The sequence below is a fragment of the Lepidochelys kempii genome, chromosome 12, assembly GCF_965140285.1.
Source record: "Lepidochelys kempii isolate rLepKem1 chromosome 12, rLepKem1.hap1, whole genome shotgun sequence".
Classification (NCBI taxonomy): domain Eukaryota; kingdom Metazoa; phylum Chordata; order Testudines; family Cheloniidae; genus Lepidochelys; species Lepidochelys kempii.
Genome location: NC_136391.1, coordinates 11370292 through 11389273, shown reverse-complemented (window position 1 = coordinate 11389273; position 18982 = coordinate 11370292). Strand labels below are relative to the sequence as shown.

The 18982-nt window shown below is 41.0% G+C and overlaps 1 protein-coding gene across 3 annotated transcripts in view; it reads left to right on the top strand.

Moving 5' to 3' along the window:
• Positions 1-18982, top strand: part of NFATC3 (nuclear factor of activated T cells 3) — a 140068-nt gene that overhangs the window by 99087 nt on the left and 21999 nt on the right. For 2 of the 3 annotated variants that reach the window (XM_073307566.2, XM_073307567.2), the window contains exons 7-9: positions 7959-8014; positions 8638-8764; positions 16608-17660. In XM_073307566.2, the coding sequence (XP_073163667.2) occupies positions 7959-8014; positions 8638-8764; positions 16608-17660 (1236 nt within the window). The remainder of the gene's footprint in view (positions 1-7958; positions 8015-8637; positions 8765-16607; positions 17661-18982) is intronic. The other variant, XM_073307568.2, reaches the window with a different exon arrangement.

The window sequence follows — 18982 nt, the reverse complement described above, 5'->3', positions numbered from 1 at the left end:
TAATCCTTCTATGTTAACAGTTGTACATCTGATGGTGTGATCAATACTTCCTAATTTCCAGAATAATAAAATCATTTTCCCCCACCATTAGTGTAAAACTTTGTTTCGTTGGACAGACTTTCATTGTTTTTTATCTGAAACTTGCAATGAGTCTGACGTAGGTCTAACTAAAAAATAAATCTCAACGTCTCACTCATGATCTTGTATTTTGCAAGATATTACCATTGAAATAAAGCTTTCGCAAGATATTGGTAGTTTCTCTTCAAAAGCTGATGTCTAAATACACTTTTATAATTACTATCCTAACGAAGAAGTTGGTATCAGTGGTTGATCATATTAGTTAATTTTTACTTCAGCTATATATTAACAAATCTTCTTTGTTACAGACAAAGCTGCTAAACACATAACATACCTGACATAGGACCACAAAAGCAAGGAAATATAATGCTAAATATATAACCTCTACTAATCCACCTATAACACTTACTTCTACAACTAGGTATACCACAGTCTTAGTTCTGCTCCCAAGGGATGCCATCTTTCTGTCACCATCATCACCAGAAAACCCCCTCCCAGCACCAAATTACTAAATCAGACATCCACAACTAATAGTGTTTTGAGGGCAGAATTTGATAAGGTGGATAGTGGAAAGCTCGCATCCGTATGAGTGCAAAGTTAAAGTTGTGGTTCGTAGACAAGAACAAATGGGACTACTGTGATCATGTAGTCTTCTGCATAACACAGGGCGTAGAACTTTCCTGAATTAATTACTGTTTGAACTAGAGTATATATTTTAAAAAAGAATCTAATCTTGATTTTAAAAATTGCAAGGGATAGTGGAATCCACCAGAAGCTCTGCTTAATTGTTCCAGTGGTTAATTACACTCATTATTAAAAATGTTCACCTTCTTTCCAGTCTGAACTTGTCTAGGTTCAACTTCCAGCCACTGGATCTTGTTATACCTTTGTCTAAGCTGAAGAGCCCATAACCAATTTCATGTTCCCTATCTAGATACAATTGGAGTTGCAGCTAACAAGAGATGTGAAGGGTAACAAGAAGGGTTTCTAAAGATATTTTAGCAACAAGAAGGTGATCAGGGAAAGTGTGAGACCCTTACTGAATGGCGGAGGCAACGTAGTGAAAGATGGTGTGGAAAAAGCTGAAGTACTTAATGCTTTTTTTGCCTCGGTCTTCACAGACAAGGTCAGCTCCCAGTCTGCTGCACTGGGCAGTATGGGGAGGGCGTGAGTGCCCTCAGTGGTGAAAGAACAGGTTAAGGACTATTTAGAAAAGCTGGACGTGCACAAGTCCATGGGTCCAGATCTAATGCGTCTGAGGGTGCTGAGAAAATTGGCTGATGTGATTGCAGAGCCATTGGCCATTATCTTTGAAAACTCGTGGTGATTGGGGGAGGTCCCGGACGCCTGGAAAAAGGCAAATATAGTGCCCATATTTTTTAAAAGGGAAGAAAGAGAACTTAGGGAACTACAGACTGGTCAGCCTCGCTTCGGTGCCTGGCAAAATCATAGCGCAGGTCCTCAAGGAATCCATTTTGAAGCACTTGGAGGAGAAGAAGGTGATCGGGAACAGTCAACATGGATTCACCAAGGGCAAGTCATGCCTGACCAACCTGATTGCCTTCTATGATGAGATAACTGGCTCTATGGATATGGGGAAAGCTGTGGACGTGATATATCTTTACTTTAGCAAAGCTTTTGATATGGTCTCCCATAGTATTCTTGCCAGCAAGTTAAAAAAGTAGGGATTGGATGAATGGACTATAAGGTGGATAGAAAGCTGGCTAGATTATCGGGCTCAATGGGTAGTGATCAACAGCTCGATGTCTAGTTGGCAGCCGGTATCAAGCGGAGTGTCCCGGGGGTCGATCCTGGGGCCAGTTTTGTTCAACATCTTTATCAATTATCTGGATGATGGGATTAATTGCACCCTCAGCACGTTTGCAGATAACACTAAACTGGAGGGAGAAGTAGATACGCTGGAGGGAAGGGAAAGGGTCCAAAGTGACCTAGGCAAATTGGAGGATTAGGCCAAAAGAAACCTGATGAGGTTCAACAAGGACAAGTGCAGAGTCCTGCATGTAGGAAGGAAGAATCCCATGCACCGCTACAGGCTGGGGACTGACTGGCTAAGTGACAGTTCTGCAGAAAAGGACCTTGGGATTACAGTGGACGAGAAGCTGGATATGAGTCAGCGATGTGCCCTTGTTGCCAAGAAGGCCAACGGCATATTGGACTGTATTAGTAGGAGCACTGCCAGCAGATCGAGGGAAGTGATTATTCCCCCCTATTCGGCACTGGTGAGGCCACACCTGGAGTACTGCATCCAGTTTTGGGTCCCCCTCACTGCAGAAGGGATGTAGACAAATCGTAGAGAGTCCAGCGGAGGGCAACGAAAATTATTAGGGGGCACATGACTTACGAGGAGGGGCTGAGGGAACTGGGCTTGTTTAGTCTGCAGAAGAGAAGAGTGAGGGGGGATTTGATAGCAGCCTGTTAGCAACCTGAAGGGGGGTTCCAAAGGGGATGGAGTTTGGCTGTTCTCAGTGGTGGCAGATGACAGAACAAGGAGCAATGGTCTCAAATTGCAGTGGTGGAGGTCTAGGTTGGATATTAGGAAACACTATTTAATTAGGAGGGTGGTGAAGCACTGGAATGGGTTACCTAGGGAGGTGGTGGAATCTCCATCCTTAGAGGTTTTTAAGGCCCAGCTTGACAATGCCTTGGCTGGGATGATTTAGTTGGTTTTGGTCCTGCTTTGAGCAGGGGATTGGACTAGATGACCTACTGAGGTATCTTCCAACCCTAATAGTCTATGATACTCAGCCTGTGATCAAACTATCCCTTAAACTTCTATTTGCAAAACTAAATAGACTCGAAGAGCTCAGTCACAATAAGGCATGTTTTCTAATCCAGTAATCATTCTTGTTTCTCTTTGCTAAACCTTCACCACTTGGGTTTTAGCCCATGAAAGCTTATGCTCAAATACATTTGTTAGTCTCTAAGGTGCTACAAGTATTCCTGTTCTTTTCACTTTATCAATGTTCTTCTTGAAGTATGGACCCCAAAACTGGACATAATATTCTGGTAGCAGTCGTACCAATGCCAAATACAGAGGTAATATAACCTCCCTATACCCACAGAGATTCCCCTGTTTCTACATACCAGGATTACATTAGCCCTTTTGACGACAGCCTCACATTGGGAGCTCATATTCAGCTGATTACCCTCCAGCATTCCCAAATCATCTTCAGAGTCTCTGCTTCCCAGGATAGAGTCCCCCAGTCCTCTGGTCTACATTCTTTGACCTTCGAGTGATAGTCCCTATGATGTTCCACTGAGGATTGCATTAGGACCATAAAATTGTCAGGAATGTTCATAACTCCTTACATACATTTTTGCGATGATGACTAGTATGTCACAGGTTTTCAGTAGATCCCTTATATGACACTCTCTGGCAAACTTGTATTTAGATGCCAGACCCAAGGAATCCCTGTAGCTCTTACACACCCCTATGTGCTCTGCCAGTTGGCACCAAGAGGTTCCTGGGTCACAGTGCTCCAGCTGCCTCTGATCCTTTCAGCCATGACTAGCTGATGGGTTAGAACTGATCTGGGGTAAACCTGGATCAGTCTTCACTGTCTAGCTGAGATAACACTATTAAGATTTTTTAATATAGGATTAATTGGTGTGTATAGCTAAGGATAGACTTTAGTCAAAACTCTCTTTGGTTCTGAGATGGTTGATCCAAAGACTAATAAGGCAGGCTTTAAAACAGAGGTGGGCAAACTACGGCCTGCGGGCCACATCTGGCCTGCGGGACCCTCCTGCCCCTGAGCTGCTGGCCCGTTCAGTTCAGTTGTCAGTTCAGGCCTCTGGTCTTGTTCTTGTGTAACAGGTGATCAGCAGACAGTGAGTTTCTCCTCAGGGTGCAGCGTCAAAAACAATGGGTCCAGGGGGGAGAAGTTGGCTTCTCCTCTAAGTATTTCATAGGAATCCCATTTAACTTTGTCTAGCATGTTGTTTCAGAGTCCTTTGAAGCTCATAACACTTCCCAAGACTTACATTAATCACATCTCCTAAAGAGTTACAGACAATCCCACAATAACACACACACACTTGCATTTTTAAGACAATCAGATCCTAAAATACTTTACCTTAAAGTCAGTAAGGTTTGTCCAGAAATTGCCATTTCTGTTAGTCTTCAAGAAAAAATCCAGGATCATCAGATCCAAAATTTCATTGTTCGTGTCTGCTTCTGTATGTACAGCCAACTCACAAGAAAGATCTTTGTTGGAAACTAGTAAAAATAAGTTGTCACATAGACTGTCAGACTTTAAGGCCAAAAAGGACCATCATGATCATCTAGTTTGATCTCCTGCACATTGCAGGCCATAGAACCTCTCCCACCCACTCCTGTAATAGATCCATAACCTCTGGCCGAGTTACTGAAGTCCTCACATCATGATTTAAAGACTTCAAGTTAAAGAGAATCCACCATTTATTCTAGTTTAAACGTGCAAGTGACCCATGCCCCATGCTGCAGAGGAAGGCAAACACCCACCCCAGGTTACTATCCAGTCTAGTACATAAATATTTTAAAGGAAGTTAGAGATAAAATTAAGGGTTGGTTACTCTCTTCCTAGCAGATACAATATTACCTGTTTGAGTAAATATTCTTTATATTTGCAGTAGTGAATATCAGAACCTCTTGACTTGTGTCATAAAGTGGAGGAATGGTATTTTTAAAAACAGTTAACTTCATCCACTTGGCAAGATTTCTACTCTAACTCTCTTCATCTGAAAATTAATACAAGTCTAAAGATCAAAAAATTATGACCTTCTCCTTAAACTGCCATTTTCCTTAAACTGTTTTCTAATTCTCATTGCCCATCTGTAATGTAGTAGTTTTTCTTTTTTATTGTCCTGCACCCTCAGGTGCGTAGGCATCCACTGGTTTCCACCATTTTCCAGTCTTGTGCTGATCTGTTCAGGTTTGAGTGTCATGTTCATAGATTACTTCTTTTTCTATTCTACATAATATTTCTCTAGGATGCCCTCTTTCTTTTTCCAAGTGGTGTTGTTCATGTTATCATTTGCTGTGGAAGTTGTTTTGGTGGTATCCTTAAAGTGTGTCCTAAATAGGTCCATCATATTTTTGCCATATTTGATGCTTTAGATTGGTTGCTCTACTCAGAATTTCTGATGTTTCAAGAAAGATCTTCTGCAGGCATTTACTTTGGAATGAATTGATCTTCTCAATTGCTTTTGTAGATTTCCATGGCCGTGCTCCATAAAGGAGGACAGACATGATGCTGATGTTGAAAATTCTTATTTTTGTGTTAGTACCAGTCATGCTACCTTTTTTCCAACTATTTTTAAGTTAATGGAAGTTGTTTGCTGCTTTTGATATTTGTTGCTTGACATCTAGCATGCTGTCACCATTGTTACATATATCATTCCTAGATAGGTAAAATGAGTTACTAATTCTAGTGTTTTTTCATCCTCTCTAATGGATACTTTCAGACATGGATAGCCATATATTTTGTCTTCCTCTTGTTGATGACCAAACCGACTTGCTTTGCTGGATCTGCCAAAAAGCTGGGTCTATTCTTCCATTAAGCAATATGTTGAACTAGGCAGAACAATGTCATTGGCGAAAAATAAAATTCCTTGGTTGCATTCTGTGGTTATTTCCCTTATGACATAGTCAATGGCAAGTGCAAAAAATAGTTAGGACATAATATACCCTTGCCTTCGTCCAGTCATCACTGCAAACCACTGGCGGCTGATGTCACCGTATCTGACTGCATGTTTGGTATTATCACACAGATCCTGGATGATTCTAACTATTTTTGTTGGTATTCTGTAGTATGTCATAATTTTTGACCGTCTGTGTAGGCTGTCGGAAGCCTTCCAGAAATCCACAAAATTTATCACAGGAGATGCTTGCTATGCCATTCTTTGTTCTGTAATGTCTGAGAACAGCAGTATAATCAAAACTGTAATACAGGGGTGGCAAACTTTTTGGCCCGAGGGTCACTTCGGAGAATAGGAATTGTGTGGCGGGCCATGAATGCTCAGAAAATTGGGATGGGGCTGAGGATGAGGAGTTTGGGGTGCAGGAGGGTGTTCCGGGCTGGGACCAGAGGGCGGGAGGGGGATCAGGACTGGCACAGGGGTGCAGGTTCTGGCTGGGAGTGTGGGCTCTGGGGTGGGGCTAGGGATGAGAGGTTTGGGGTTCAGGAGGGTGCTCCGGGCTGGGATAAAGGGGTTTGGAGAGCACGAGGGGGATCAGGGCCGGAGCAGGGGGTTGGGGCGTGGGGAGAGGCTCTGAGCGGCACTTACCTCAAGTGGCTCCCAGAAGCAGTGACATGTCCCTTCTCCGGCTCCTACGTGGAGGCGTGGCCAGGAGGCTCTGCTCACTGCCCCACTGCAGGCACTGCCCCCAAAGCTCCCATTGGAGCATCTGAGGAGGCCATTGGAGAGTGTAGGAGTGGGGCCATGCTTCCGGGAGCCGTGTGGTGCAGCCCCCAAACCTGCGGCCCAGCTGGAGTGCCGGAGCAGGGCCGAGGCGTGTGGTGCCACCCCAACCCTGACCCAGTGCCCCAGCCAGAGTGGGGCTGAGCCACGTGGTGCAGCTCGCGGGCCGGTTTGAAACGGCTCATTGGCCGTAGTTTGCCCACCCCTGGTGTAATACATGACTGATAGTTAAGGGTCTGAATCTGTGAATATCTGGATGTGAATAGCTTGACTTATGCAAGTAAAACCATGGTAGTCAATCACACTGCTTGTATGATTGAAGTAACTTAGTTGTGTATGTATTGGCAAAAGTGGTCCTACCTTTTTACTGAAATGTAAGAAATATGACTTTTTAGTCTAATTTTGTTGTAGACACTGTTGAAAAGTCACTAGCTCCTTAATGACAGGTTTTAGAGTAGCAGCCGTGTTAGTCTGCATTCGCAAAAAGAAAAGGAGTACTTGTGGCACCTTAGACTAAAATTTATTTGAGCATAAGCTTTTGTGAGCTACAGCTCACTTCATCAGCCGATGAAGTGAACTGTAGCTCACGAAAGCTTATGCTCAAATAAATCTGTTAGCTCCTTAATGCTTGTGTTTTAAGTATCCTATATGTACTATTGTTTTTAATTACATACTGGTATTTGTCCTATGCAAATGGTTCATGCAACATGACACAAACTTAAAAGCAACCATGCAGCTTTCTACTGGTAGTGTATGATATCTATGAATAGTTGGATCTCTGGTTTTTCCTTTTTTTGTCTTCAACCAAAAGGCAGTGTATTGTGTGTGTACACATGCTTGCTTCTGGAATTAGAAATATTAATTTAATTTTTATCTCGTTATATAATAGGAGCATTTACCTTTAAACCAGTATCAGAATGCTTTTTTCATGAATGTATTTTTTTATAAATATATTTAAACAGATTTTAATTAGTCCATATAAATTAAGTAGAATGGGCCAGATATTCAGTTTGTTAAATGACACAGTACATTAGCACTAATACACATCAGTTAAGGATGTGACCATTAACTTTTACAAATTATTTTAATTTACTTGATCTTTTAAAATCATAGTGGAAAACCTGAATTTTCTCCTCTTATTTAAAGAATATCAATGTAAAGAACTATACGTGCTCTTTGACTGTAGTGTCAACTCACAATATAATCTATGCAGAAATCCTTAATGATATAGATTTGTTTGTAAATAAAACTTTAATGTAATCTGGTCAAAGTATATAAAGAGTCTTGGATGTTTCCAACAGGAGGAACATTTAAGAATCTTAGAATCTGTTTACAATAATTGCAGTATCCTCTTGTAACTGAACTTTAATATTTTGAATTGCATTCACTTTCAGTCAGCGTATTTCAGAAAATGCTTTTTTGCCTGAATTTCTTGTAAACTTAATTTCTCTCAACAGATGGACGACCTCAGTGGGAAGTAGAAGGGAAAATAATTAGGGAAAAGTGTCAAGGGGTGAGAAACTTATTTTTCTTTCTTTAGAAAGCTGTTTTTGTTTTTTAAGTAAGAAATTGGTCTTCATTGTTTTGTTTTTTGGTTTAGACTTTTACTGTAAAGTAAATGATTAGCAGGACATATGAACAAGTTTTGCAGTTTACTTATTTCATCTGAAGACTTTTTCTAAATTATCATAACAGTATAAAGCAGTCATTAGGTCACTGCTTCCTAAGAAAATGAAATGATAAACTTGTTTGAAAAACTAAAAGGGGAAATTTAGAATAACTGGTGAGAAGTAATTTTTGTTACTGCCAATGAGATTAGTGGTATGAAATTTAGTGTCTGCTAGTATGGCATTCATATGCTCATGAAGATAAGTTAATACTTAACAAGTGTATTTTTAAATAAAAATGTAATCTTTAGAATATGCAAAAATGTCTCCCACATCACAGGTATTAAATTGTATTTTGTTATGTTTCTGCTTTACTGTTTAGAAAATGCATGAAGCAATAGCTTCATCCAACTAAAAATCCCCATTTGAGTTAGCATTGCAGTCAGCACTCATGCAATATTCTTTATTTAACAGGTGTATTTCATTTACATTTTAAATGTAATGCCATCTTGTTTCAACTTTAATTTAGGCTAACATTGTTCTTGAAGTTCCTCCGTACCATAACAAAATGATTACAGCTGCAGTCCAGGTGCAGTTTTATCTTTGCAATGGGAAGAGGAAAAAAAGCCAGTCTCAACGTTTTACTTATACACCAGGTACACACAGCTACTGCATCTTACTGTAAGCTAGTTAGTGTACACTTTTAAAAAATTACTAAAATTTAGTGTATTTCATAGATACCATACAAAATATGTTCCCTTTGATAAGTAGATGTGACTAAATTTTTACAGTTTGTGAATTGCCAGTTAAGAATTTGTCTAAATTTGTAACAGAAACTTGAATCCAATGTAGTAGTAGTGTGAAATATGAATAGGGTTTTAAGAATTTCTATTTTGGCAATTATATTTTTACAACGTTATTTAATTCTTTTATTCCTATAGCTTCTTGGCCACATGGAGTGTGAATTCTCAGTGGTCACTGTTTTTCATGATTCTGTTTTTGTCTCCAGTTAGTGATACTATGTAGTGAATTCCAGGAGTACAGTCACAGATCATAGAGGAATAAATCATCCCCAGTTTATGCGATGCCAGTCTTTCTCTCAATAGTCAAAATACAACTTTGGACTTCAGATGAGAGAGGAAAAAAATACACTCCATAGACATCTTGCAGTGTGGCAAGAGCTAGTCTTGGAACTTTGTCAGAATGGCATACTGTAGTTGATCTGTCTTAGCAAGAGTGTTATTGGTATTGGGGAAAACCATACTGCAGCATATGTAACATTTATTCTTTTTGGATGGCTTTTCAAGTGGATTTAAAGTTCCTAATAGACTGTAAAGAGCAGTCAGGAGTTCATCAAGAACCAATAGTAGCTGTAAGGGTAAGTTCCCTTCAGCATTGCTTTGTACACGCTGTTTATGTGAAATTGAAGGACTTGACATACACAAACATATATCAGAAAACTAATGGATGCTCCTAACAGGCACTGTAGACTGACAACTGAATTATTATTTTACACCAAAAGTTACACATTTTGTACCTTTAAGCATAATTAAAACAGTGTTATACAATTATCTGGCTAACTATGTATGAATTCATTTTATCACTACAATAGCAAAAGTTGCAAACAATATTTAAAATAACTAACTTTATCACATTTTTAAAAGAATGTCAGCTGCTTGAAAATATTCTTAAACTCAAAGTAATCATAAGGTGGCTCATTACTGAAAAACTATTCTTGAAATATTGGAATGAGTAATGGAACATACCAGCTTAAAATGTGTCCAAAATAAATAGGAAGTGAAGTTATAACTGAAGCTATATTACAGCAACCCTTAACACCCACTTGAAGGGTTTCCTGTTTTCATTTTAACATGCATGCTGTAAGCCAGTAATTGATTGGGACAGGTGTTGGCAGGAAAAAGCTGTTGTGCTTATGAGTAACAGCTTCTGATTATCGGTTAACCATAGCCTTTGGCTTAAAAAAGAAGCAGGGAGACTCAAATTATTGAAGGATGTGTCAACCTACAATTCTGTGGCTGTTTTAAAAAGAACCCAGGAGCTGAAAGGAAATGTGAAATAGGTCTGTGTAGGGATGGTAATAAGCATGGGGGGGGGGAATCATTCTAGGTGTTGTATAAAAAAGATAACGGTTTCCTGCACATATCCATACTTATGGGTGCATAAGCATGCCACATTATCGATGGAACTTTGGAAAGCTTTGATTGCTAGAACAGCATGCATGCGCTGTTGTAGTACTTCAGATTTTTCAATGCAAACCAAGGTGGGTTTTTGGGGTGGGTTTTTGCTCATATATTGATATATACTAAATGTGATTATGGGATTAGAGGAGTGAGCTGGGGCAGGAAAACTTGAATGCCATTCCAATCCAAATGAATAGAGAACCTTCTTCCATTATTCCTTCAGGTAAAAAGACTCCTCAAAATAGAGGTCTCTGTTTGAGGGGCCTCAAAATCAACCTTACCATTATCTGATGTGCAAATTGAGATCCAGCAACTTCACTCAGGTCCACAAATACTTCCTTGAGGGCTAATTGTTGATTCCATTAAGGTCAACAATAACCTACTTCAGGGAACCTCTTCTGAGCTTCACCTCTTTCTTCTTGGAACATCTGCTCCATGATCTACTTGGCCAATGAGGGCTGGTTAGCCATGGATATCAACACCAAATCATGAGATGGCCTAATAGAGATAGTAACAGTGCTGCCCTTTAAATCTAGCTCCCGGCATCTCACCACCCACGTTAAAAGCACTGAAGACCGCCTCATCAGACGTTCTGTCTGACAGATTTGAATGCTTAGGGGACAGTGGTGTTGAAAAGCCTATTACTCTGTCGACCTAAAGGCCATTCTTCCTCCTTTCCTCAGGAATTTTGTAGGAACTTCACATACAGGACCCATTCAATTCAAAATACCATATCCCCTCGATTCTTTGTCTTTTTTTTTTTTAAGTTGTCTTGAAAGTATTGGATGTACCTAAAAATCATTCCTTTGCAATAATGGGGAAAAGTTGCTAAAATATCTTAACTGTTACTTAATTGAAAGAGCCTTTGTCTATTTGACTAATTTATAGCATGATATATATCTAATATGTTAAGTAGTATTTCATAATTATCTATTCTTCCTCTCCCAAACTTCCACATAAATTCTCACCCCACACCCTTTCCATGTCTGGCAATCTGTACTGTGGGCATTTAACCTGCTGATTGATGGCAGAGCAACAGCTGGGACCACAACTGATAGATCAAGGGTCTCCTTTTGGTACCAGAGACTTTCAGGGTAGAATTACCAAAAAAATATGAATTTGACTAATTGGAGACTCCTAAAATAGGTTTTAAAGTCTCTTTCTCTCCCCCCCCCCCCAAAAAAAGGCAAATGCCGCTCAAGTCTTACTCTTTTTATTCAGGAGCTTTAGGACTGGACTGTCCCACCTGCAGACAGGAACTTACAGCTTCTAAAAAGCCTGTCTCGGATCTCCTTGTAGCACTGCAGGCATGAATCTAATCCATTGGACTGGCATGAAGGCAGGGTCCATGTTGAGCCAGGGAATTAGGTCACAGAGGTGGCACACAGGAGATCTCACAAGCAGATCCCATAAAGGTACCTTGCAGGGGCAGGTGGAGCAGTAGCAACTGCCACTACCATCACTGCTGCAGCTGATTGAGGAGAGGCTGCTACATAGCAATTTCAGCAGATGTGCTGTTTAATTCCTGAGACACTTACCCTTGAACTGTCTGCACCAGGGCTTAGGTGACCATGCAGCTTCTCCCTTAGGAATCCACTGGGGCCACCACTCCCTCAATAGAGGGGTGCTCCTTGAAGTAATGAAGTGACTCTACTTAAGTCTGGGCAGACAGACATCTTGTATGCCCATGGAGCCACCTTCTACAAAGAAAATGGTAGAGGAGTATCCCTTCCTCACTTTTTAAAGCTCCATCTTCCTGGGGCAAAGTTCAGTAGGACCCTTCTAAAGATCCCTCCACCTCAAGAATAGACTGGAGATATTACCTAACCATAATTCCTCTCCTCCTGCCCCAATTTTTTTTCATACGGTGAAAACCAGTAGCTTGAATTTGCATGCTTTTAAAAAAAAATGATCTTCCCTTTATCCCTGCAAGTTTCAAATGCTCCTCTTTTTCAGACTCTGGCCCAGAATCTCCCTGCTAAGCAAAGAGAAAGGTGCATCTCCAGTATGGTGGCTTGTTTGTTTTTTGTTTGTTTGTTTTGTTTCTTTTTTTTTAAAGAAACACATGCCATACCTCTAAGGGCCATAAGGTTTTTTAAAAAAAAAAAGCGCTAACAGAGTAAAGAATAAGAGAAATTCTCTCTTCTTCATCCAGCTCAATTTCCCTGAAGGAAGAGGAATTATCTGGCTCGGCCCAAATAGAAATTAGCAAATATTTGATCACATGTTATGGATGTTGCTAACCGAATTGGAAATGGTCCCTGAGACACTCCAGAAGCCACTAATCTCATGGAAACCAAAGTGAGCCTCTCAGAAATATTTTCCAGCAAAAGTTAAAGAAAGACTTGTTCCATTACATCACAGGGAGGGAGACCTCAGAAATTTTGTCTACGTATGGGAGATATCTACCTCAGCAAGTGGATACTGTAGACTGCTTTACAGGGTTTTGCCATCCACATGACCAAATTCCTCAGAGATAAGTTCACAGTCTCTCCCAGATCAAAGAACCCAGTCAAACACCAGAAGGTAGAAGAAGCAACATCTTCTCAGCATTGGAGTCATAGGGCCAGTACTTATAAGGCAGAGTTTATGGCATGTTCTTGATATTCTTTGTGGTCTCGAAGAATGGGGACACAAGCCGTTTTAGAGTCATTGGGTGATGTGAAATCAGGTCTCAGAGCTATGACTTAGAAGTTTCAGACTAAAAACACTATCACCCCAGAATTTTGTCACTTAAGTGGGCCTCAAGGAACAGCCTGGTACAGGCACTGAAAACATTTACTCGTCTGTTACAGAAGGAAGTATTTTTAGTTCAGGCCTCTCCCACTGCGCTAGTGACTGCTTCACAAGTCCTCACAAAAATTCTGGTTGTCTTTAGTGTCCATTTTCAGAGAAGGAGAGCTTACTCATTTGTCCCTGCTTACAGTGATCATCTCATCAGATCATCATCCCATCAGGTGGTGCTTGAGGATCTAGAAGAAACTGTAACCTGCTTACAAGTTTTTACCAGGTTTCTGGTGATCAGAGTGAAGAATCATCTCCAACTTCTGCATGTAGGAGTGATCCTGGATGCCGAGGAGAGATCACAGTAGATATTCCCATTAATTCACCAAGTATTGTCTGGTCATGAGACATCCCTGAAAATTTAAATGCTATTCCTCAGCCAAATTTCATGTGTGGGCACTCTGCAATGGGTCAGATTTCATATGAGGATGCTCTCAAAACTCCATACCAGGAAGAAATTGCAACCAGTCAGAATCTTACCTCTGTTCTAAAGTCAGTCACTTCCTTTCTCAAGTAGTGGACTCATCCTTTGAAATTCAAATGGGTATCTGATGTCAGAGCCAGGGAGCCTCATGATCACTGCTGATGCCAGTCTTCATAGATGGGGTGCACACCAAACCAGAGTGGCTATGGGGACATGGACCAATTTGGGAGAAGAATATAAACTGACTATAGATAAGGGCCATAAGCATCATGTACTGTTCCTTGCAGACAACACCAACTGCACTGTGCACTGCACAAGGAATCAATATATTTTCTGACTTGGTTAGAGCATGATCTCTCCTCTCATACCCATCCACATAAAGGGAAGGGAGAGCACAGGAGTAGACTGGCTGAGCAGGAGGGACCTGGGAGAATGGAGTATGAATCCTTCAGGGTTTCAGGAGGTGTCAGATTCAGGGTTCCAATCATAGATCTCTTCACCTTGAGGGAAAATAGGCAGTGAAGTTCTTTGTGAGCAGATGAGAACCTGAAAAGAAAGCAGTTGATCTCCTATTTCAAAGGTCTCAAGGCATCCTTTATGCCTCTCCTCTCATATTTTTTAAAAGGACCGTAAAATTATCCTAAAAGAATGGCCCATAGTAATCCTGATAGGCCCATATTGGCCATGCAGACCACCGTAGTTCTCTGACTTAGATTGCAAATGGAACACCCTCTGAAATTATCAGCCTGGAAAGAAATTCTGAGCCAGAGACGAATCCACTGTTCAGATCCAGCTCTGCTAAAACTTAACATGCAAGATGGAAAGGGAGAATTCTCAGAGTTTAGGAAACAGGTCTCTATCAGAGCAAGTGTTTTGAATTATAAGGAATCGACAGAGATTTCTAATTATCACCATGTCGAAAGGTACCTTCGAGTAGATAAATGTGGTAGTCCTCCAGTATTACATAGGTTTCCTTCCTGGAGCTTGAATTTAGTGCTAGGAGACTTAAAGCAACCATTTGAATCACTACACTCTGTTTTGACCTACTTTCTCAGAAGCAGTCACCTTGGTTAGGAGAGTATCAGAAGTGGGAGCATTGTCTATGAAGCCAAATCTATATATTCCATAAGAATGGAGTGATTCTTATGATAGAGCCATCATTTAGTCCAAAAAGTAACATTAATTTTGCACAGGTTGCCAGTGACTTTGACTTTCCTGCTCTAATCCTAAACATCCCAAGGAGATTGCAGTTTTATTTCAATCAGTATGACGTTTAACCTTTATCTCAAGGACATGGAACCTTATCAGAGGTCCACAGTATTTTTTATCTTATGTCACTCTTGAATGAAAGGAAGAACATCACTAAATCCTCCATTGCAAAATGGATTAAAGCATATACTGCAGAAGTCTATAGAGCATATGGGGTGAAAATAGAGTCTGCTTTCTGTGGGGTTTAACAACCTCTTGGGCAAAAAGGCCTAGTGGTTCATGTGAAGAAACCTGTAAGACTTTTGTATGGATATCAGTGTACACATTAACAAAGTACTACAAGGTTGATGTCCAGTCTTCCTCTGATGCAGCCTTTGGAAGAAGGCTACTTTAGAAAGAAGGTACTGCCCCAGCAGTAATCCAGAATCAGTCCTCATATACATAGTTTGAATCCTCCTCCCAAACTAGGGATAAATACTTCTTTGCACATCTCAGGGCTATAGCCACAGGTGGACCTGGGATAGGCCATGACACCACTCAGTTAGCATCCAAGCCCACCTGAATATGTGAACCCCCTCTAACTTCTGTAACAGCAGCAGCTGTGGTAGATTGCTCCAAGGCCCAGGCAAGGACAATGAGAGCCCCCTCCCTCCCATCATCTGTTCTAGATCAATCAGTAACGGCCTCCCCCACCCAATAGAGAGGCCGGGGCACACTGCTAGAGAGAATTTGGCTGCCCTACAGAGACCTATATGGGTTCCTGACAGTCCCCACACATGGGGAGCTGTGCAGCTGAGGCAGCAGGGGTTAGAGTAGGACATAGAAGAACAGGGGCTGCTGTTTCTATGGTATTGAGAACAGCACATTACATAGCAGGTGATGGGGGCTGGATAGCTGGGATAGGAAATGGGGCCCATCCAAACTTCCATTCCTACCTAGCTACTCCTCTGCTGCATTCCACTGTACAGACTCTCAGACTGGAGAGGGGAGGTAAATGGAAAACTTTCCTTCTTACCTGTGAATTTGCTGTATTATACACTCCAACTCTCATATTCTGGAATACCCAGAAATGGTTTACTTCAGAACTGAAGTAGTTGGATCTCGCCTCTGGTTTCCAAGGTTAAAAGGGAAAATACATGTTTGCATAAAAAAAATCTGTATATTTCCTAAGGCTCTGTTACAAGATTTGTTTGTTAATGTTTGGTGGCATTAATTTATTTAGTTAATATTTTTCAGCTTTGCAATATGTCATTATGGTGTATAATTGACAGTATAATTGGCTCTACAGTAGGGGATCTTCTGGCACAGTTAAATCACACCCTAGCCAACATAGCTGTGCTGGCAAAACTTTTACTTTTAGATCTGTGGAGGTATAATTTGGAGCCTCTGATCATTAGTTTCATAACTCTTTCCCCCTGTATGTGGGGATTGGTGCTGAACTTCTTGTCAGAACCTTGTCAGTGAAGCTCACTGGTTGGCCCCTTTATTAACTCAAGTCTACTGAGCTTAGTCCCCTGGCCAGTAATAGTACAGTAACCCCCCTCTCCCCCCTCCAAGCCAATACAAAGCATAGGGCAATAGTTCAGGAGAGGGAGAAAGCTGGGGGTTACTGATGAGGAAAGAGGGAGCTGAAGGAAAACACTGAGTAGATAAGAAAAGGGAAAATGATTCAGGTATAGAGGCCAGCATGACAGGAAGCACAAATTCAAGAATGGAAGAGAGAAATGGTAACAGGTGGGGAAAACAAGCTGAGTATATAAGAAACACAACAGTAGTGGCATGACATTTACACATAAGTGCTATGTAATTAGTTTGTACTGAGTCACATTATAGTGAAATAGAATTGTAAGTTATAATTTTGATTTTTATTCATTTTTCTAGTTTTAATGAAACAAGAGCACAGAGATGAAATGGATTTGTCTGCCGTTCCATCTTTGTCCCTGCCTCATACTGGCAGTGTTCAGGGCCTGCAATCCATCCGAACTCAGCTGTCTTCATCAGATCCAGGGCACCCGCATGACAGTTTACTGTCTACATCACCCAGGAGCCTTGTGTGCCCAGTTCAGCAACCGTATACATCCATGGTGACATCAGCAGTATCTCATTTGTCTCACATACAAGGTAGAAACATCAGTCCAGGTGATGAGTGTCATGTTTTGCCTCCTGTGGTTCACCAGTCTTTCCAAGTAACATCTACACCTCCTGTGAGGCCGTCCTACCAGCCTATGCAATCTAATGTTATGTACAATGGACAACCTGGTCTTCCCATGAACTCTGCCTCCAGCCAAGGATTTGACACTATTTCATTTCAACAAGATGCAGCTGTACCTCATTTGATAAATCTTAGCTGCCCACCTCTGCCACCAATGCAGTACCATTCTTCAAATCCTGGCTCAGTGACAACTTCATGTACAGTAGGACATCCTTTGGCACATCCAGCTCATTCAGGACAATCATCACCTCATCTGCAATCAATGGGATACCACTGTCCAAATACTGGGCAGGGTTCTATCTCTTCTGCTATGAATCAATCCCTTGGGCAACCTTCCCCTCAGTTGCAGCAAGTCACATACCATTCTGCAAACCCAGGGTCTGCTTCATCACCACCCCCAACAGCTTCCCATCCTTTGGTCCATTCGCCACTGTCGGGGCCAGCTTCTCCTCAGCTACAACCTATGCCATACCAGTCTCCGAGTTCAGGACCTGCCTCATCCCCTCCCCCAACAGCTATAAGTCATTCGGGACAACACTCCCCTCAAGAACATAGTCCTGGATTGGGAGGTCTTCATGCAGCTTCATCTTTAGTACATCATAGTGTATGTGAATCATCTCCATTTTCATCAGATGGGGTAGCTGTTAACATTAAACCAGAACCTGAGGATCGAGAGTTGAATTTTCAAACAATTGGATTGCAAGACATCACACTAGATGATGGTAAGTGGATATAACTTTTGATGGCTGGGATTTTGTAAGATACTAGTGACATTAGAAACCTCACTGGAGCAATAAAGTAAGCAAGATATTTTCAGAAGAACAGTTTCTTTTGCTGGCATAGCTTCCATCCACAAAACTTGCAATCACATTTTTGTTGTGTCTCTCCCCCCACCCCCCCCGTGCTTGTTGTATATGTACTGCACATTAGGTGTAATTCTTATAATTAGAGGAACTAAGTGCTCTTCCTTTGATTTGCACCCACAATTTGTTTTATGGGTACAAAATAAGGGATTAGGCCTAATCCCTTCTAAAAATTTACCCCTTACCATTTAGGAACTTTATACATTCTTCCCTTCCACCTGAGGAATTAGTTTTAAAACACTTCTATTTGGAACTTGTTCATTAGATATTACTGTCTCTTTTGTTATATAACTGAGTTACTTAAATGTAATTTGGAGCCTTTGAAGAATAATTTTAAATTCACACTCTGGAAGAATACAATTCTAACCCTTAGTGGTGTTGACACTTTATTTGTGCTCCATATGCAATAGGCTAGATGCTGAGTGAAATCAAACATATAGGCCTGTTTAATATCATTTGCTAAGTATGTGGCAGTCATTTACAGTGTGATACAGACTAGGTAAAAATGCCCCAGTTTAGAAGGACAAACCTAATGCCCAGACCAGTTCTGTTGGAAACTAAAATGTTATCTACATTCAGTACTACCTTGAAATCTGATAGACATTTGAGCTTGGGCTAGAGCCCAGGTTCTGGGACTCCGTTAGATGGGGAAGGTCCCATAGCTTGGGCTCCAGCCTGAACCCAAATGTCTATGCTGCAATTTTATAGCCGTGCATCCCCAGCCCAAGTCAGCTGACACAGGCCAGTTGTGGGTGTAGAAATACCCTCAAAGGCTAGAAGCTTTTTTAAATGAAAGCTTAAATTCTACAAAAATTGATTGGTAAACCCACCACTTGCCATGGAACATCTACTACACACCACCTGGAAAGGGGTGCATGGATTTGACAAGCCTAGCAGTAGAACCTAGTTAATCTAATAATTAATCCAGACAAAAACAGTGTGCTCCACATCTCAAAGATTTAATAGATTGTAAGGGTGAAGTCGGCCTTAACTCTTGTTTATAAACTATAAACCGTATATGTAGATGATACTTAACTGTTACTAATTATAACTGCCCAATTATCTAACCATCTTAATTCATCAGCTAATAATTTTCAAGAATTGTTAGGTTGCAAGCTACCTCCAAGTAATTCATGACAATCAGTGAGTCTACTACGTATAGTATTTGGCATTTGTGTAAC